The sequence below is a fragment of the Oryctolagus cuniculus genome, chromosome X (genome assembly GCF_964237555.1).
Source record: "Oryctolagus cuniculus chromosome X, mOryCun1.1, whole genome shotgun sequence".
Classification (NCBI taxonomy): domain Eukaryota; kingdom Metazoa; phylum Chordata; class Mammalia; order Lagomorpha; family Leporidae; genus Oryctolagus; species Oryctolagus cuniculus.
The window spans coordinates 36,422,799-36,443,390 of NC_091453.1; the positions used below are offsets into that span (position 1 = coordinate 36,422,799).

The 20,592-nt window shown below is 54.8% G+C and overlaps 1 protein-coding gene across 1 annotated transcript; it reads right to left on the bottom strand.

Annotated features, from left to right (window-relative positions):
* Positions 1-226: 226 nt before the first annotated feature.
* Positions 227-7,592, bottom strand: LOC100358476 (melanoma-associated antigen D4). The gene is made up of 13 exons (XM_070066765.1): positions 7,453-7,592; positions 6,235-6,448; positions 5,129-5,962; positions 4,512-4,715; positions 4,341-4,404; positions 4,064-4,143; positions 3,598-3,689; positions 2,951-3,030; positions 2,824-2,866; positions 2,368-2,430; positions 1,361-1,475; positions 619-1,049; positions 227-436 (listed from the first exon to the last, which is right to left on the bottom strand). Exons 2-13 carry the CDS (start codon positions 6,445-6,447, stop codon positions 427-429), a joined length of 2,229 nt encoding a protein of 742 aa, XP_069922866.1. The 5' UTR covers position 6,448; positions 7,453-7,592; the 3' UTR covers positions 227-426.
* Between the last annotated feature and the right edge of the window lie 13,000 nt (positions 7,593-20,592).

Sequence of the window (20,592 nt, forward strand, 5' to 3'; positions counted from 1 at the left end):
CACACACTGCTGGCATCCGAGTGGGGACCTCTCAGACCCTGTGGTCTCCCCCTGCAGCTGGCGCTCGCACCGCCACGCCTGCCTGCACCCAAGCCCGATGCTCAGGCCTTTTTGCAGGTGGGTCGCTGATCACACAGAGCCCTGAGGCGCTGCCTGGCTGGCTGGGTGTTCACTCGCCAGCCCCCTAAAGCGGCTCGCCCCCGGGGCAAAGGAGGACGCGACCCTGTTCGTTCTGCAAATTTAATGTAACACTGATACCAAAAACATGAAAGCACAAGAGAAAGCACACGAGAAAGCAGGAGCAGCGAGGAGAGCTTCGTCTTGCAGGCCACGTCCGACCCCCAGGGAAAGCCACCGCCGGGAGGGCTGTGTTAAGAAGGAATCCGAGGCGGCACTCCGGCTTGGTGAGGAAGATGGCTCAGGCCATCAACGGTGTCTGTCAACGCAGGGAACAAGGGCGCGATCGCTGAGCCCGCCGCGGGAAACCACGCGGGACGTCGGCAACCCCACCTGCACCTCTCCCCATGCTCACCGCCGGGCCAGCGGCCCCCACCCTGCGCCTCCCTCCAAGGTCTCCCAGCTCCTGCACAGCCTGCTTGCTCTCCCGACAAATCTTACTGGATCCAGGAGAAGAAGCTGGCGCCAACCCGGGCGGCATTTCTGGTCCGGATGGTGGAGCTGGTGCTGGGGCCATCTAGGACGCTGGTGCTGGCCCCGCCGTTGCTGCCGCTGCTGACGCCAGCTCGCCACGTGGCCCTCCTGTTGGCACGGTTGCTGTTCAGGATGTACTGGTGGTAGCGGGCCCAGAAGGCAAAGGGGATCCGGGCCCAGGCGTCGCCAAAGTCCCCGTCCTCATCCCAGGTCAGGAGCTCGGCCTGGATGTCGTCCCAGCTCCAGCGGCCGACCAGAGTCTCGTCGCCGATGTTCATCTGGGCCCTCAGCTGTGCCCGCGCGTGCTCCTCGGCCATGTCCACGTCCATCGTCTTGAAGGCATCGTCCACGGCCTCCAGGAAGCGAGCCTTCCATTCCCGGGGGTCTCGGTTCTGGTTCTGAGGCACAAAACAGAGGCCACGGTAACAGGGGCGCCGCCGCCCGCCACACGCCCTCCAGGGTGCAGCGAGTGACCCCCGAAAACCAGCACAGGGCAGAAGGCCGCCTTCGGGCTCCTGCTGTGTGGCCCGGCTGGGGACTTCCCTGCCCCCTCATCCTCCCGGCTGCAGCGAGCTCCGTGGAGGTACTTGTACCCTTTCTCGGCCTCGGCTTCCTCCCCAGAAACTTGGCGGAGGCCGGGAACGAGAAAGGAGGCAGGCTCAGCCCTTGTTTTCTCGGGAGGTGGTACCCGCCAGGGGGGCTCCCGTACCTGCGCGATGAATCTCAGCACCCGCATCTTGCTGGTCTCGTGGCGGGCGCGCAGGCCCCACAGGAACTCATACTCCGGGGGGCTGCTGTTGGGGATCTTCTTGTACTCCAGGTACCTGAGGGTGATGCCAACACGAGCTCGGCTTCTGGTCCAGCGGCCTTGTGGCTGAAGTGATGAGCTCCCAGGCCCCCCTTCCACCCATACACTGCAGCTCAGCTCCTCCTGCTGCAGCCCCAGCCCCTGGCTCCCTCCCTAACTCCCTGCCTGGACCCTGGCCTCCAGAGCCTTCTGACACCAGCACTGCCCTGGGGCACACGAGAGCGCCGCAGGCACAGGCGCAGGCACAGGCGCGGTCACGAACTCCTAGGGAGGCCACAGGTTCGCTGCCCCTCCTCGCCATGACCCGATTCCTGTTGGCTGCCTTTCGGCAGGTGAGCCACCTGCACGCCCACTGCTCTGAGCCCAGCCCTACCCCACCAGGGTTTTCTGTGCAGACAGACCGAACCCTGGGAAGGCCCCAGGTGCAAACCTACCCGAGAGGAAGAAATAGCCAGGAGCAGCGTCCCCAGGTACACTGGAAATTCCTGTCACTGTGTGTATGTGTGTGCGCGCGCGCGTGCGTGTTTGTGGCCCTGGTGTGTTGTGCACGTGCGTGCCCCAGTGAGTGCCTCCCTGCCCACTCCCACAGTGTCCAAGGGCCATGAGGAGGGTGAGCCCTGGCCTGAAAATCAGCAGAGTGGGTTTAGGCCTCCCCAGCCTGGGCTGGCTCAGGCTACCTGGCTCAGTGCCCCTCTCCTGTGCGAGCCCTTGGGGCAGGTGCACAGGGAGAGGGCGGTGCTGTGGCAGCCCTTGCCGCATCTCAGTCCACGTCTGCTCCTGTCCCCCAGACTGGCCCAGAGCTCTACTGCCCACGGGAACTCTCCACCACAGGCCCCCGACACGGGCAGCCAGAGGCCCCACCCCTCTCGTGTAGTGTAGTGTCACCTGTGGGCTCAGCCGACACTTACTTCTGCTTCACGAAGTCATCGGTGATGAGCTTCCTCAGATCGCCCAGGAACGGGTGCCTCACCCTGAGGGCAAGCAAAGGAGCCCATGAGGGGCGATGGCGGCAGTGCCCACACGTGGGCCACAGCACTCCCTGGCGGGAGCAGGAGCCTTGCAGCCCACAGGGCAGTGTCACGGGGGCGCGGCCCCACAGCAGGGGCCAGTGGCTGCCTATCAGGGTACCCTAAGAGCGTGCTGCCCGAGAGCCCCGACTCGGTCTCTGACGTCTCTGCTGGAGACGGCACAGACACGGGGCTGATCAGCCGGGAGCTGTCACCACGCGCTCTGCTGAGGACCCCTGTCCCCTACCTCGTGCAGGGAGCCCCCTCCCCTGCACCAGACCACCAGGTATTGCAATCCCAGGATCTCTTCTGGAGGAATTCAGCACAGGGGGGCAGGAGCCGAGAGGCCAATCGTACCCGGGGCGCAGTCCCATCTTGCGGAGCGCCTCCCAGAGAACAGCTGTGAGGGGAGACGAGGAAAAGGCTTTGGCGTGCCAGGAGGGCACCGAGGGCCAGCCTCCCGGCGGCAGGGCCGCCCACTCACCCTCGCTGGCGCGGTTGCCGTTCATGAAGATGACGCCCAGGATCACCAAGAGCAGACTCAGCCTGGGGGTGTCCTTGGTCCTGAGGGCAAAGACACAGGGATCCTGTCCGCAGGCCACACGCCCCCGGGATCGCAAGCCGGCTCCCGAGCTGTCCTGGTTCCAGCAGACTCTCCCCGGCTGTTCTCAGGGCCCACCACCTCAGCTCCCACGGGACACACCTGCACCTGAGACTGGAGCAGGACCACTCACCCCCTGGGCTCTGCGGAGGACGCGCAGAGGAAGGAACAGACGCACGGCAGAGGGCACTGCGCAGAAACACCTGCAAGCCTCGCCTGTCCTCCCTAGAGCTGGGACCGTTCTCAGCAACAAGAGCCCCTTCCAGGAGGCTCCGCTCGGCCAGGGCCAGAGTGGGGGAGGAAGACTCCCGCCCCTTTCCTCTAAGCTCCCAGGGCCGGTACAGGGCGTGTGCCCACTCCCGCCACTCCGTACCCCAACACAGCACCCCAGGAGGCTGTTGCTCTTGGACCCAGCAGTCACCGGGCACCAAGGACTGTGCGTGAGGGCTAGGCTGCGGACCTGAACCTGGGTCCCATGTCTCCCAGGGGACACGGGCAGGCGGGGAGGGGCCCCCTTGTCTCTCTCTTACTTTCCCAGGAGGCGAGCTGAAGAGTCCCGCGTGCATATGAGGATGTACAGGTGCTCCTCCTTGTCGATTTCCTTCAAGTGGATCCCAAACTTCTACGAGGGGAAGGCAGCAGGGCGTGACATGGAAGCCCCAGGCCAGGCACCCTGTAGGCAGCCAGCTCAGGCCCAGGTAGGGCTTTTCCTTGGCAAGGGGCAGCACTGGGCAGGTGGGGTCGGGGGAAGAGAGGACAGGCAGGGCCTGCCCCGGGGGAGCCCCCACCCCTCACGAGGCAGGGAGACACTGGGAGAGCAGCAGGGAGAGGTGCCCGGGCAGGGGGCACGTGTTTTCCTGCCATGCAAGGCAATCCGGCAGGAGCAGAGGCCACAGGTCCCTCCAGTAGTCGCATCACTACAACGGGCCCGGCAGTGTGGCAGGCCGAGCCAGCCAGCGCTCTGAAGTCCCGGAGCTGCTCCCAGGCCCGACCCACCTTCTCCAGAGTGTAGGTGGCTCGCTCGATGATCTCGGGGAAGTGCTCGTCATATTCTCGGATGACGTCCTTCATCATGTCTGCAGCAGGGCAGAGTTGGAGAGAGCAGCCGGGCTCAGCAGGCGCCCGGGCTGCTCCCCCACAGGCAACTCTGCCGAGGGCAGTGCAGGGAGGACCCCCGTGCAAGGCAGCCCCAGCCCAGGCCTGCCAGCGGGGGGAGGGCACTCGAGTGAGGGGTGGCCAGCATCGGGGCTGGCCCAGGGCACAGGCTGCCTACCTGAGCGCTTGATGGGGATCTTCTTGTAGTCCTTGATCATCAGGTATTTCACCAACTTGTTTGCCTAAAGAAGGAAGAGCCCGAGGTGAGGCCGAGGCAGGGTGTCCCCAGGGAACTGGCCCCGGGCGCAGCAGAGGAGGGGATACAGGGATGGGTGCGCAGACTCCTTACCCTCTCCTGAAGAAGGGTCACGTTGCGCGGGGGCAAGCACAGGACGTGCCTGGACGGGATCTGAGACGTGGCGGCCATCGGGGGCCGAGGGGCCACCTGAGCCCGCGCCGGCAGGGGCGGCTGTGACGCTCTCCAGGTCTGTGGGACCGCCACAGGCTCTCTCTCCTCCTCGCTGCTCTCATGTTCCTCGTCCAGGTGCTTGGACTGCATCATTGCACAGAGGAGAGACGCAGGGCTGCCAGGCTGCCCGTTCCCGAGCGCCTGGCCCACGCCCCACCCTCAGCGGGCAGCAGCCACAAGAGTAGCGCAGCAAGCGGCCCCTGACATGTGTTGAGCTGTGCGCTCTCTGAATGCCAGGCCCTGGGCTGGCCTCTTCTCCCACCAGTCCTGAGCGCAGGAAGTGGGGCCCATCAGAACCTGCTCAGCAGACTGGGGTTGGGGAAGCAGGGACCTGAGGCCTGGGGGCCCCTGGAGGGAAGGCGCAGGGGGAGGGGCGGGGAGGAGAGGAGGCGAGGAGAGGAGGGGCGAGAGGAAGAGAGGCAGGGAGCACCAGCACCTGCAGCAAAAGCAGAGGGCCCAGAGCACAGGGAATGGGGTGTGGGGAGGGCAGACCTCACCTTCTTTGTCCTCTTGCCTCCCATCCTGGCCCAAGGATCAGCGCTGTGCTGAGCGCTGGCAGCTGCACCCTCAGGCTCAGGGGCGCTTGTGGCCGTCTTGGCCTTGGCCGCAGCTGCTGCCACAACGTTCTGAGGCTCCACCCAGCGAGTCTTGGCCAGAGCCTTCCCAGACTTGGTCATCTTGGGCCGGGTGGCTTCCACCTCCCCGGCAGATGCAGCCTGGGGCCCCCCGGACGTATCGCTGGGGCCCTCTGTGGCCGCTTCCTGGGCCGGGGCCGGCCTCTTGGGGCGTGGGAAGGCCATGCCGCTGACACCTGCGGGCTGAGTGAAATCAAAGACGTCATTCTGACCCAGGAAGGCGGTCGGGGCCCGGGTGGCATCCGTCTCGGCGGCACTGGGGGCCTGTGAGGATGTGCGGGCCGCACTGGGGCCCTCGGCAGCAGCCTCCTGGGCCTGGGAGGCAGCGGGCGACGGTGCGGAGGAGGCGGCCGGAGCCCCAGGGGCAGCCATCGTGCTGGGGCCCGACATCGGCGGGGAGATCTGCGGAGAAGCAGGAGGTGTTTCCGGGGCGGCCCCCGGGGCCCTGGCGTCCGGCACGGGCTGGCTCACACGTCCCGAGGCCTGCGGTGTGGGCTGCCGGTGGTTCCCCATCACCTGGTTGAAGGACCTGCGGGCGGCAGCGGCAGCAGCCCGAGCGGCTCGGTTGGAGGCGGCAGAGCGGGCTACGTTGGCAGCACGGGCGGCCGTCTCATTGGCCAGTGTGTCCGGGTCCAGCTGCAAAGCCTCCACCAGGGTCTGGGCCAGCACAGGGTTTTCCAGTTCCCAGGGCTCGTTCTGCAAGGCCAGAGAGAAGGGGAAGGGAGGCACGTAGCCTGGCACACTTGCACCCAGGCCTCGCTGTGCCCGCCAGCCTCCTCCCAGAAGCCAGTGCCGACCACCCCCAGGACCTTCCCAGCCCCCTTCCTCTGAGCGCCCGCGGGAAGGTGGCAGGGAGCTGGCCTTGGCCACTGGGAGGGTGGGGGAGGCTGGCCTTGGCCATCGGGCCCTCCCCTTCAGCCAGCCCTCCTTCCCGGGGACAAGCAGGTGTCCAGGCCCGGGCGCCTCACCGATAAGATGCGAAGGCCCGACCCCAGGCTGCCGAAGGCTCTGAGCAGGTGGATGTCAAAGCTGGTGAGGGCGCCATAGCCGCCAAAAGCACCAAATTCTTCGTAGTCGTTTCCTTCCACCATCTCTTCCTCCCTGCCCGCCTCGCCTCTGCCTTCCTCCATGTCTTCAACAGCGTAGCTCCCCGACTGCACGCTGTAGCTTCCCTCGGCCATGCTGCGAGTGCCAGGGGGAGCAGAGTGAGGGCACAGCGTTGGAGGACAGGGAGGTGAGGCAGCTGTGCGGGCAGGGGCTGGGCTCAGGCAGGAGTAGATCTCCCAGGAGGCCAGGGAGGGCGGGCGATCCTCGGGTTAGTGGGCAGTACTGCATGGAGGTGGGTGTGTGCTGGGCCCACGAGGTCAGGGACAGGGACCTCGCCCAGAAGCTAAGGACGTCGTCGGAGGGGACTTGAGGACCCTGAAAGCCGCGTGCAGGAGTCCCGCTGCCCCCGCCCCCTCCCCCTCCCAGGGGCTAGATTTGCAAGGGGCTCTCCATAGGGCTGGGTCCCCAGAGTCACCAAGGGGACTCGCCAAGACAGGGGGTGGGGGTGGGGGTGGGTGGGAGTTGGTGGTGGTGGTGGGGGACAAAGGACTAGAGTGGGAAGGCTGGGGCAGGGGGCCAGGTAGGGGCGGGGGTGGGGGGGCAGGGCAGATGCGGACGCGCACACAGGCGGGGGCAGCGGGAGGCTCCGGGAAACTGGATCCCGGGGGACCCTCTGGCTGGGTCACAGCGCGGGGCTCAGCGGACTCCGGTCTCGGTCCGGCCCGCGCTGGAGCGCCAGGGGGTGCAAGGGGTGGGCGCCTGACACCCAGGTGCGGCTGGAACTGGATGGAGCGCGACGGCTCTGGACTCCCAGCACTGGCTCTCCAGGAAGGGGCAGGCGGTCAGCCGGGCTGGAGTAATCTAGGCGCGCCGGGGTGGGGGTGGGGCCCCCGGGCTCCGAGTGCTCGAGCTGCTGACCGGGTCGCAGCGCGGGCTTCGGCGGGGGCCAAGCTCGCACCGCGGCGCCCGGCTCTGACGGAGACGGCCGCGGGGGCGGGGGCGTCGGCGTGGACCTCGGGGCTAACGGGTTCTGCGTCCTCGGGCTCGGACTCCGCTCCGAACGGAGGGCGCGCGGGGAGGGCGCCGCGTGTCAGCCTCCACTCGCCCCGGCCCGCTGCGCCCTGGGGCTGGATCCCTACCTTCCCTGGGGCTCCAATGGCGTCCGTCCTCAGCACCAGGAACCCCGCAGCCGCGCCCTCGCCTACTGCTGCCAGCACAGCAGCTCGGACCACCCCGCCCCTTTTCTCCGCGCACCCCCCGCGGCTCGGCAGGCTGCGCATGCGCCGACCCCTCCAGCCCGCCCGCTTTCCCAACAAAAGCCCTTTCCTCCAGCTCCCCAGTGCGCATGCGGTCCCGCAGGTGGGTGGGCGGGTGTGCGTGTCGGGGCGCGGGTGGGTGGGGGGTTTCTTCTTCCCGCGCGATTCTTCCCGGCCCTGACGCTGCCGCCGCTGGCGCGCAAGCTCCCTCCCTGCGCCGCAGCTCCACCTCCCCATCACCTAGTGTCCATCTCCCTGCCTTGCCCCGTGTCCGCTCAGTCCTCCTGCCCGCACACTCACGCTGCCCGAGGCGAGTCTGCGATGCCCTGTGCCCCACTCCCCAGCGCGTCCCCGTGGACCGCGCTAGAGACGGCTCCCGCAGGGTCTCTACCTGAAACACGTGGGAACCCTCAGCCCACCGAGTCAGGGAATTTCAATGGCCAGAGGGTGGCAGTCGCCATTCTGTTCCCCTCCGCTGTCCTCTGTCCCTCCACGGTCCATCTCTGTCCCCTCCGCTGACCTCCTCTGTCCGCCTCTTCTGTCCCCTCCAATGTCCGCCCTGTTTCCCTCCACTGTCCTCCTTTGTCTTCTCCACTGTCCTCCTCCGTGCCCTCCACTGCCCTCTGTCCCCTCCACGGTCCATCTCCGTCCCCTCTGCTGCCATCCTCCATCCCCTCCACTGTCCTGCTCTGTTCCCGCCAATGTCCTCTGTTCCTGTCCAGTGTCCACCTCTGTTTCCCTCGGCTTACCTCCTCTGTCCCCTCCACTGTCCTCCACTGTCCACCCCCACTGACCTCCTTTGTCCCCTCCACTATCTTCTGTTGTCCCTTCTACTGACCATCTCTGACCCCACCACTGTCCTCCACTGTCCACCCCCACTGACCTCCTCTGTCGCCTCTGCTGTCCGTCTCCATCCCCTACGCTGTCCCCTGTCCCCTCCACTGTCCACATCTGTCCTCCACTATCCACCTCTGTCCCCTCCACTGTCTCTTCTGTTGTCCCTTCCACTGACCTCCTCTGTCCCCTCCACTGACCTCCTTTGTTCCTACCCACTGTCCATCTTTGTCCCCTCCACTGTCCATCTCTGTCCACTTCCTTGTCCTTCTCTGTCCCCTCCACTGTCCATGTCTGTCCCCTGCTCTGTCCGTCTCTGTCCCCGCCACTGTCCTCCTCTGTCCCCGCCACTGTTTATCTCTGTTCCTCTCCACTGTCCATCTCTGTCCACTCCACTGTCCATCTCTGTCCCCTCCACTTCCCTTCTCGCTTCCTCCCCACTGTGCACCTTTGTGTTCTCCTCCCTGTTCCGGCTCTTTACCCGCAGTCAGGCTTGCGACACCTGCTTCCCCAGCTACCCTGCATGCAGCTTTCAATGTCACCCCGGCACCTGCAGCTCCCCTTCCTTTCACAGCAGCCCTGGGGGACGCATGACTGCATCCCCGTTTGACAGACCAAGAAGCTGAGGTGCAGACACCTTGCACGAACCACACAAGGCCACAACAGAAAGTGCACATGTTGCACCTGGGGCTCGTGTTCTCCCAGTGGTGCCTGGAGATGACGCACCCTCCCCTGCTCCGTCCGACTGAGTGTTCTCCCTGACTGCAACATCTGTCACAAACAAGCAAGGTGTGTCTTCTCCGAGGCCCACGCTCCTGTTCTGTGGTCAGGAAGACACACCTGTGGTCAGCCCCACCACCAGTATGTACTATGGGGGTGTATGCAGGTTTGGGCATTGCTCCTCGGGGTGCACTCTCTGCTCCCAAGGTCAGGCCTTTTGCCCAAGACTGACACCATCACCCTGCTCTCAAGGCCTTCCAGGTGCCTCCTGGAGTGGCCGGGACAATCAGGCGTGTGTGTGTGTGTGTGTGTGTGTGAGCACGGCAGGCTCTGGCTCAGGCATCTGGTTCGTGGTGTCGCCAGTGTTCAATGTTTGCCCTGCTTCCTTCCAGGGCTGGAGCCTGGGGCAGCTGTGTTCCTCTGGAAGCAGGCAGGGCTGGCTTCAGAATTCCAGCCGTGGAGTGCCCTGTCTGTCCCTGGCTGTGTGAGCCCACTCAGTCGCTCGACTTCTCTGAGCTGGATCCTCAGTGTGCAGCCTGGAGAGCACATCAAGTGGGTCCTCCCCAACAGCACATATGAGGTGCTGCTTCTGGGGTGGCAGCCCGCGCCGTAAAAGACAGAACACGCTGTGGCCTCATCTCAAATGGAACCTGGACATTTCGGCACATCCGTTACAGGTTCTTACCTATTGTCTTCTCTCAGCCTTGCCCGGGTGAATGGCGGGACCCAAGGTTTCACTCTCAGAGGCCAATGTCAACCATACTGGGCTCCGTGGCTTTCCTCGGCTGTTGCGTGTCAATCTCCCCGTCAGCTGCCTGCATCTCTCGGCCCTTTGCCTGTAACAGGTGCTCTGTGGGGGAAGTGCAGACCCTGTCAAAGAAGCCTTGAAAACTAGGGTTTTGTGAGTAACCGCCGGCTCTGCAACCGCAGGCAGCACTGCACTTCTGAGCACGGAGTGCAGGCGTGCAACTGCTTAGGTGACAGCTCTTGTCGCATGTCGGAGGGGCTCCTCGCAGTCAGCCTGTGTGAGGTCACTGGGTGTCCTCAACCCCCCCCCCCCCGCCCTCACTCATCCCCATCTCTCTTGCTGCTCTGCCGTCTTCACAAGCCCAGTAAGTGCCACCGTTAGCCACACAAAGACTCACAGCGGAAAGCTGGATTCATAGACCTCCATTCCCCCTTTCTCATGTACTCGGACAACCACTCGAACTCTCCCGAGCTGCCTCTCTCGCCTGCAGGAGTCCTGGCAAATTCTCATCGCATTGGCCTCTCCGCATCCTCCACGCTGTGTCCGTCACCCTGGTTGCCCTTCAGACTCCGTGTGCACTCTCCCTGTGCTGCTGCCCGTGAGCTCTAGGCAGGCAAGACCTTGGGGCCAGGGCACTGGGCAGTCAGGGCTCACCTGCTCAGGTTGCCTGCGGTCCCGGATGGTAGGTGGAGCCATGACAGAATGCATTCTGTGGTTTTGTTTTATTTATAGGTGTTTAGGTGGGATGGTACCTGTGGTTCCTCTTCATCTACAGTTTGCGCAAGGAAAAGTTCCCAAAGTGACCCGTGGGCAGACCTTGATATGCTGTAGGTGCATCCACCTGAAAAAAGAACAAAACCCGCAAAACTCTACTGGGTGCACGTTAAGCCATCCCAGCTGGTAGCCCTAGTATGCATTAGAGTTCTTCAAACTTTTCACTGAAATCCATGCTTTTAAGATCGATGCATGGCACCACGCTTGCGTCTAAGAAGTTTCCACATCGCTGTGCATGGAAAGCGCATGGTGTGTGATCCTGCCATTCTCCAGAGGGCAGAAATGCAGTGTCCCCATCTGTGGTCATATGCATGGCTAAGGGTTCTAAGCAACACATTTGTTTTTATAAGTCTTCCGTTTTCTGTGGAGTGTGTCTGGGATGGTCCAAGGGTAAGGTGGGAGATGCGGGAGACCCAGCTAGGAGGCTTCGTGTCGTACAGGTTGGAAGCACTTCTGTGTTGAACGATGGCTTCCAGGGAGAAGGAGATGTTTCTTCCTTTGGATTCTCCGTGACTTTTGCTCCTGTCTGGCCTCTATGGCATCTGCCGCCTTTTCTGCTTTCAAATCACGATGCCACCAGGGTTCATGTCACTTCTCACGCGTGTGCCAGTGCAAAAGCACGATTGTGGGCACCCGGGAGATCTGATGATGGGTGGACGCTCAAGGCTTTCCGAGTGCCAGCAACGCTCCCACCACTCTCTTTCCCTCAGGAGCTCTTTCACCGACCGCAAGTTCCCGCAAGCCCTTGCTAAGGTGCCCAAGCTGGCCTCTCAGCAAACGGGGCGTCCTCACTGAGGACTCATTTTCTTTCTCAGTTCTTTGAGCTTGACGTTTGACATGTGCGGATTGCTCTGCCATCCCGTGGCCAACTCACCGACTGCTCAGATTCCTCAGGTGTCCCACTCATAACTAGATGTGGCCACTTCCCATCGTCTCCCACGAGGACAGCCACGTGACTCCTTAATGCCTGTCTTTTCTCATACATGGACAATGGTGCTTCACGTGTCTGGCATTTTACTGTCACCTGGAGATGGACAACACACCTCACTGCTGGCCCTAGACACAGCTCTTTCAGCCACTACTGACTTAACAGTGTGAGAGTATCCTCCACAGCTCATCATGACATCGCAGGGAGCAGCGTCTCTGGCCTCACCCCCTCCCCCCAGAAAGGGGCAGGAGATGAGACAATTTCTTTGATGATGAAGTTTTCCTTGATGGCCCTTCGTGGAAGGAGTCTGACGTTGTGCGGGCTGCTCAGCCTCTTGGTTAAGCCTGTATTTGATGCCGTAGGGCTGCTGGTGTCCCCGGAATACCAAAATGACAGCCTTGGAAGTTGACACCACGCTCCTCCCAGCCCCTGTCCTCCCCCAACACATCACATTGTGCAGCCACAGCCCTGCTGCCTGCACGCCCATTGGTACCCAGACTGCATCCCTGCGATCCACCCCTTGTCTCAGGAGAGGGAAAGGGACGGGCTGGTGACCAGACTAAGGTGAGGGCGCTCCAGTGGCTTCCGTTTGGGAGGTGGCCCTCCAGGATAGAGCTCTCTGATACTCAGGTTGTTGCCCGTGAGCCTCCGTCAGCCTCAGCTGGCAATTCTGGCCCACGCTTGAGAAACACTGGTGCTGAAAAATACGATGGTTTTTTGGGCACTCGTTACCCTTACATCACTTGCGAAAACGTCCTGGGAGTCAAGTGACCCTGACTCTGACACTCTCATGGCGTGGGAGATTGAACTCAGGAGTTCATGTTCCAGGTTTGATGTCATGAAGGCCACGGCTAGCAGAGGGCCACGTGCCATCTGGAATTCTTCCCTTTGTCCCCGGGAGGATTCAGTGTCTCCCCGGTGCCCCACCGTGGATGGTTCTCCGTGCACTGATATACCGTAGACTCCCTGCTTCCTCCTTTCCCCCTTCAGCTGCAGCCCAGGCATCCGTCTGCAACCTTCCCCGTCGGTGTTTCCCACACCGACACCAGAACGACGCTTGCTTCAGAATGACGAGTGCCTTTCTGCCCCTTTCTCTTTCCCTCAGGCTTCGCCCTGCTGACATCTGAGCTACTAGCTTTTTGCCAACAGCGATGACTGGAATGAGATCTTTGCTGCCTTCCTGTGGGCCAGTGCCTTTCGTTTTCCATAGCAAATGTTGACATCTGGTGGTGAGGGGAAGAAAAGAGGGAACTTGTGAATCAGTGTCTTCCTCGCTGCACAGGCTCAGGAGAGGGGCTCCTTTACTTCCTTCCTGCGCTGACCCTCTGCTTGTCACCTTGTAGCTGGCCTCCTGTCTCTGTCCTCCATCTCTCCCTCATCTCCTCTGCCTCCTCCCTCTCTTTTTCTGCACAGACGTAGCTAGAGACTGAGAGATGACGGAGCTCGAGATGGCAGAGAGAGAGAGAGAGAGAGAGAGAGAGAGAGAGAAATTGCTCCTCTTTCCTACAGTTTTCAGTCCCCCATCTGATTTTAACTCCATCCTTCTCTCAGTTTCCTTTTCTCCTCTGTATATTCCACCCTGGTTGTCTTTCTGCCCTTTGCCCTCCCTCACACATCCGGGTCTGTTTCCCAGCCCCGGGGTCAGGTGGTGCTGTACCTGCAGGGAGAGCTTTTGTATATACACTGATCCTGCAGTCCCTCTATCAGCTCTTCCATCCTTTCCATTTCATTTCTCAGTTTGCTCATTCATTCCTCCTACAAATGTCTCTGAGAATGTGATTTGCTTATGTAGTAAGCACTGGACTAGGCCCTCAGGATATGCAGTGAGAATAAAGCAGGTCATGTTATCTTTCACCATGCGGATTGCACTGAGATGGAGACACCTAGGTTTCAAAAAGGATCCCTCTGAAGTTTATATATCCCTGTGACACATACTCATAAATGCTGTGGAGGAAGTTTTCAGGACATATAAAAGTACATGAGTGCGAATAATTTAAGTGGTGTTCCAGACAGACATTTTGGCCTAGTGATTACCATGCCAAATAAGATACCTTTGTCCTAGACGAGTGTAGTTGGATTTGATACCTGCCGCTTGCTCCTGACTCCAGCTTCCAGGTAATGCAAACCCCCAGAGACAGTGGTGATAGCTCCCATAACTGGGTTCCTGCTATGGACATGGGAGATTTAGATTGACTTCTTCTTTGTTGGCTTTTGCTTCAACCCCATTCCAGCTAATATGAACACCTGTGGAGAGAATCACCTGATGGAATATTCCTCTCTCCCCTTTTCCCTCCTTGTCTCCTTCTCAAATAAAAATTAATAAAATAACTTAAAATGGGGAGTGAAGTAGTTTCTTGCCAGAAAAGCCCTTTCACTTCACTGCATGTACTATATATATGCATCCTCCTGTAAATGAACATTTGATTTCTTTCCAGATTTTTTTCGTCTTGGCTGCCACAGATAAACTTGTTGTGAGTATTCATACACAAATCTGTGTACCCTCAAGCCCTGAGTCACCACTGTGTGGCTGCATGTGAGGAAAGTACTAGAAGTGAGAGAATGAATCACCACAGAAAAGTACATAAAACACTTACTACAGCCCCAACAAATTGGAAATGTATTGCATGGAAAAAATCTTTTAATAAAACGGCAGGCATTGAATAAAGTACTCAGAAAGAATATCACCACGTGATGAGGTTAAATAAACTGTAGAATAGACTTTGCTATTGTTCATCCTAATAAAGCTTAAAATCTAGTTTGAAAGACTCAAACTGTTTCCATATAACCCAACTGCATTCCAAAATTAAGATGAAATACATTGGCAGAAATACAAAAATTTCCAGCAGTCAACAAAATAAAATTCATAGTCTTTATTAAGCCACAGGCAACTAAGATGTATATAAAAGAGAGAAATCAAACAATTGAAAACCAATACAGAAATAACTCAATGAAAGAGTTAGTAGACAAGGATATAAACAGAGTTATGGTTACCATATTCCATTTATTCATAAAATTAGAGGCAATCCTTAATATGCTAGTGAGATAATACAAAAGACCTATGTTAATCTCCTGGAGGTTCAAAATATAATATTTCTAATGAACAATACATTGGAGTGGGATTAACAGAAAAGTAGACACTATGAAAGAGAAGTCATCAACTTGAAACAGTTGCAACAAAATATATCCAAAATAAAACACAGGGAAGACTTAGACATAATTGGTAAATAACAAGAAGTAGAGAAAAGCTATCATAGCTCATTCAAGAAGAAACAGATATCATGAATTCCAGGTTATCTGTCAAATAAATAAACAGTTCAAAATCATTCCATAAAGAAAGCTCCAGGTTGAGGATGTCTCCAATGCACCCTATCAAATATCTGCTGAAGTAGCAATACTGACTTTATACAAATGTTTTCATTAAATTGAAGAGCAAGCAATATTTCCCATATATTTTTATGAGGTCAGCACTACTACATTAAAGCCAAAAGAATATATTACAAGAAAAGACAATTATAGACCACTGTGTCTCATAAATACAGATACAAAATTTCTTAACACAATTTTGCCAAATGGAATCTAGCAACATATGGGAATGGAATATGCATTATAAGTTGCTTTTAGTCCAGAAATACTAATGTGGTTTTACATTTGAAAATCAATTCAATTCACCATATTAATAATCTAAATTATATAATTTATAGATGGAGAAATTTGATAAAATATAGCATCAATTACTTATTAAAATATATCAACAAGATTTGAATACATGATTTTAATATAAGAAAACTTCCCAAACCAGAAAAAGGGCGTTTAGCTACGATTAATGTCATATGAAATACTGAATACTCTTCACCCAATATCAGGAATAAGGCATGGCTAACTACTACTCAACACTTCTATCAATATTATAGTACTGTCTCTAGAAGGCACAATAAGCAATAAATTAAGAAAATGAAATAAAATCATCCTTATGGAACAATAAGAAGTAAAAATGGCTTTATTTGGAGAAGATATGATTGTCTATGTACAAAATCGTAAGCAATCTATAAAGGCTACTAGAACTAATGAGAAGTCAGTGTGCAGAGTGTAAGGTCAATATACAACAACTTGTGTTTCTGCTCACAATGAATTCATTATACTATTAAACTAGTGAGTAGGAATAGATTAGAAATTTAAAAATACATTTAAAAAGGCAAAATACTTGCAAGTTTTGCACAGAACTATTTCATACTTAAGTAACTACATTACTTAAGGAAATTAAAGATGTGAATAAAAGGATTCATGAATTTGTAGACTCAGCATCTTTGAGGTGTCAGTTTTTTCCAAATTGATCTATATCTTCAATATCAATGCAATTCAAATCCCCCTTTTCTGTGAAATTGCCAACATCAGTGAAAAATCCTTTTGGTAATGCAAACTACTCATAATATTCAAAACAATTTTGACAAAGAAGATTTAAGTTGGAGAATATACTTCAAGACATATTACAAAGTAAACCCATGAGGCACTGAAGTAAAAACAGGCAGAAATATCAATGGAACAGAATAAAATATTTAGAGACTCACACATAGAAGGTCAAGTCATTTTTCACAAAGTAACAAAGCAATTCAAGGAGTGAAAAGTAACATTTTCAATGAACATTATGAATACAACTGGATTACCATATACAACTAGTGAATTCAATCATTTTTTTTCAAGTATCACAAAAACAACAGTAGAGGCTGGTGCTGTGACATAGTGGGCTAGGCCTCTGTCCGTAGTGCTGGCATCCCATATAGGTGCCAGTTTGTGTTCTGGCTGCATCGCTTCTGATCCAGCTATCTGCTATGGCCTGGGAAAGCAGTAGAAGATGACCCAGGTGCTTGGGCCCTGTACCCGTGTGGAAGACCCCAAAGAAGCTCCAGGCTCCTGACTTTGGATCAGCCCAGCTCCAGCCATTGCAGCCAACTAGGAAGTGAACCAGTGTATGGAAGACATTTCTCTCTGTCTCCTTCTCTCTGTCTGTAACTCCACTTTTCAAATAAATAAATCTTTAAAATACAGAAAAGAATTATAAATCTAAATTTTAAAGCTAAAACTGTAAAATTCTTAAAGAAAAATAGGAGAAATATATATTATTGGTCTTGTGTCTGGCAATGATTTCTTAAGTTGGACACAAAAGAGCAAACTACGCAAGGACAATACCATTTGACTTTCAAAATAAACTAGTAGGAGAGGAAAAGCACAATCTAAAAACTATCAGAAAGCATTTTCAGAATTTATATTAGACATTATAATTGTATATAAAATATATAAAAATTTTTATAACTCAAAGAATGCAAAATATGCAATAAGAAGCTGGGAAGATTTGAAAAGGCAGTTTACAAAACAGATAAATGGATGCCCAAAAGATATGAAACAATGCTCAACATCTTCATTTATTAGGGAATACAAAATAAAAACACAATGAGATACCTCCACAGAACAACTAAAATGACTGAAATTAAAACAGGGATTGACCACATTAACTGCTGTCAAGGATGTTGACCAGTTGGAACTCTCATACACTGTTGGTAATTGTGTTAGCTTTTCATTACTACAGCAAAATATCCAAGACGATATACTCATGAAGGAAGGAGGCTTATTTTGGTTCAGTTTTGGAGGTCAACAGCTCAAGATAAAGCAGGCCCCATTGGTTCAACCATCTGGTGAGGCCAGAGGATGGCATTGACAGCGCATGTGTGAAAGAATGATAAAAAGGAAAGCCAGGAGGGGCCGGCGCCATGGCTCACTTGGTTAATCCTCCTCCTGCGGCACCAGCATCCCATATGGGCGCCGGATTCTTGTCCTGCTCCTCTTCCAGTCCAGCTCTCTGCTGTGGCCTGGGAAGGCAGTGGAGGATGGCCCAAGTGCTTGGCCCCCTGCACCGCATGGGAGACCAGGAAGAAGCACCTGGCTCCTGGCTTCGGATCAGTTGTTGTTTTGTTTTAAAACTTCTGGGCCGACGCTGCGGCTCACTAGGCTAATCTTCCGCCCTGCGGCGCTGGCACACCGGGTTCTAGTCCCAGTCGGGGCGCCAGATTCTGTCCCGGTTGCCTCTCTTCCAGGCCAGCTCTCTGCTGTGGCCAGGGAGTGCAGTGGAGGATGGCCCAAGTGCTTGGGCCCTGCACCCCATGGGAGACCAGGAGAAGTACCTGGCTCCTGCCATCGGATCAGCGCGGTGTGCCGGCGGCAGCATGCCGGCCTCGGCGGCCATTGGAGGGTGAACCAACAGCAAAGGAAGACCTTTCTCTCTGTCTCTCTCTCTCACTGTGCACTCTGCCTGTCAAAAAAAAAAAAAAAAAAAAAAAACAACTTCTGGAAGACGCAAGGGAAAAGAGATGGGCTTTAAACTCTCCCACTATCACTGCAAAACTTTCCACTTTTCCTCTCAGATCTATCCACTTTTGTCTCATATATTTTAAAGCTCCGTTGTTAAGCATTTGCATTTGCTTTCTCTGGGTCTAATTGATATTTTATGGCTATATATGCTCTATTGAATCACATGGTTGCTCTTGCATTTTCAATGTCCATTTTTAAAAGATCTGTTTTCAATGTAAAATACTATTAAATTGGGGCTGGTGCTGTAGTGTAGCAGGTAAAGCCGCTGCCAGCAGTGCCGGCATCCCATATGGGTGCCAGTTCGAGTCCTGGCTGTTCTACTTCTGATCCAGCTCTCTGCTATGGCCTGGGAAAACAGTAGAAGATGGCCCAACTCCTTGGTCCCCTGTACCCATGTGGGAGATCCAGAAGAAACTCCTGGCTCCTGGCTTTGGATTGGCGCAGCTCCAGCTGTTGCAGCCATTTGGGGAGTGAACCAACAGAAGGAAGACCTTTCTCTCTGTCTCTCTCTCTCACTGTCTATAACTCTATCTGTCAAATAATAAAAAAGGAAAGCCAGGAAACAAAGAGCAGAGAGTATCTAGGGCCAACCTGGCTTTTATAATCTACCCTTTCTCAAAAACTGTCTTGTGAAGGCATATTGCAATAACCTAAGAACCTCCCACTAGGCCTACTTCCTAAACACCATAGTTGGATTAAGTTTCCACTCTCTTGGTACCATCAATTTATGCCTTTGGGATTTAACTATCTCCATGAGTTTGGGAGCCATGTCCTATTGAAACCACATCATTGTATCCTGGCTCCCTGAAACTGACGTCCTCCTCACACACACAGCACACCATTATTTCATACTCAATAATTCCAAAATCTTAACTCAGTCCAACAGTCCAAAATCTCATCTAAGAATCAAGGCAAACTCTATGAGCTTGTAAAACTCCAAACTACATGATTCTAATATACAGTGGTGAGACAGGCTCAAGGTAAACATTTTTCACACCAAAAGGGGGAGCCAGGGAAACAGAAATAAATAACTGGACTGAAGCAAAATCTAAAACCAAAAAGCTGCAGCATCCTTGGCACACCGTGGCAGAGGCAGCCTTGCTGCTATGACTTTCCTGATCCCAACCTATGATTTGTTTCTCACAGGTTGGTGTCTTATCTCTGCAGCCCCACTAAACATGGTCCTGGTAGGGAATCTGTTGCTGCTCTGATCTAACATTTCGGCTTGGCATTGCTCTAGTGGGGTTCTTTTCAATGGCTCCACTCCTGTGACAAGAATCTTCCCAGGCCAGCAGATAGAGACATCTTTTGAAGGAAAAAGAGTCCGTGGCTTCATATTTCTGTTGATCTTTTCCCACATAGTTGTACTCTAAGACTGCACACTGATACTGGTGGCTTTCCTCTGTGAACGTTGCACATTGCTGTTTTCTTGTCTTCTCTGGGATCCTTTCTTCAACTCCATTTCCAACACTCTGCTAAGCATTCCCTCTTAAGGGACTCTTTGCATGGGCTCCAGACCTGTGTCACAACTCTGTTCTCTCCAGTTTTCCTTTGAAATCTCAATGGAAGCCACCATGGCCCTATAACTCCTGTATCTGCACATCTACAAAACCAGCATCACATGGACACAAATGCCAAGATCTGTTGCCAGTATGAGCTGCACATAGGCCTGTTTTAATCACGGTTACAGCTCTAGAATGCTTCACAGGCTGAATCCAGAGAAACAAATCCCAAGGCACTCTTGAACTAGTTTTTACAAACTTCTAGGAATTTCACAAAGCAATTCTGCCCTTCCAGACCTCTGGGTCTGTGATGGGAGGGTCCCTCTGGAATATTCCTGAACTGCCTTCAGAGCCTTTCTTTCTTTTTTAAAAAATTTTATTTATTTATTTGACAGGCAGAGTTACAGAGAGACAGAGGGAGGGAGAGAGAAAAGAGAGGAAGGAAGGAAGGAAGGAAGGAAGGAAGGAAGGAAGGAAGGAAGGAAGGAAGGAAGGAAGGAAGGAAGGAAGGAAAGGAGGTGTCTTCCATTCACTGGTTCACTCCCCAAATGGCCACAACAGCTGGATCCAAAGCCAGGAGCCTGGAGTTTCTTCTGGGCCTCCCTCCTGGGTGCAGGGACCCAAGAACTTGGGCCATCTTCTGCTCACCCAGGCCATAGCAGAGAGCTGGATCGAAAGTGGACTGGAACTGGTACCCATATGGGATCAAGCACTGCAAGTTGTGGCTTTACTCTCTATGCCACAGCTCAGGCCCCCAGGGTCTTTCTTCCATTGTTTTTCCAATTAGTAACATTGCTCCCTTTTACTTGCACTAATCTTTTTAGCAAGCAGTTTCTCTGCCCCACTCACCTGTCCTGATCTTGCTTTTTCTTTGCACCTCTGGCCAGGCTGCAAATTTTCCAAACTTTCTGCACTACTTCTTTTTGTCCCTGATTCTCACTGTAAAACCGACCAAAAGAGGACAGTGATACCCATGCCATAGCATCAGTGCTTTGCTGCTTTGAAATCACCACCAGTAAACTAGTTCACCATCTTCAAACTTCCACAAAGTCTGGACACAGTACAACTAGGTGCTTTGCCATAACATCACAAAGGAGGTCTTTCATCCAGTTTCTAGCAGATTTCGCATTTCTCTCTGAAACCTCATCATCATGGCT

Coding starts and splice junctions, on each gene's coding strand:
- LOC100358476 (XM_070066765.1), bottom strand. CDS start 6,447: ATGGCCGAGGGAAGCTACAGCGTGCAGTCGGGGAGCTACGCTGTTGAA. Junction 5,963..6,234: donor CGGGCCTTCGCATCTTATCG/GTGAGGCGCCCG, acceptor CTGGCCTTGCAG/AACGAGCCCTGGGAACTGGA. Junction 1,476..2,367: donor GATGACTTCGTGAAGCAGAA/GTAAGTGTCGGC, acceptor CATCACCCTCAG/GTACCTGGAGTACAAGAAGA.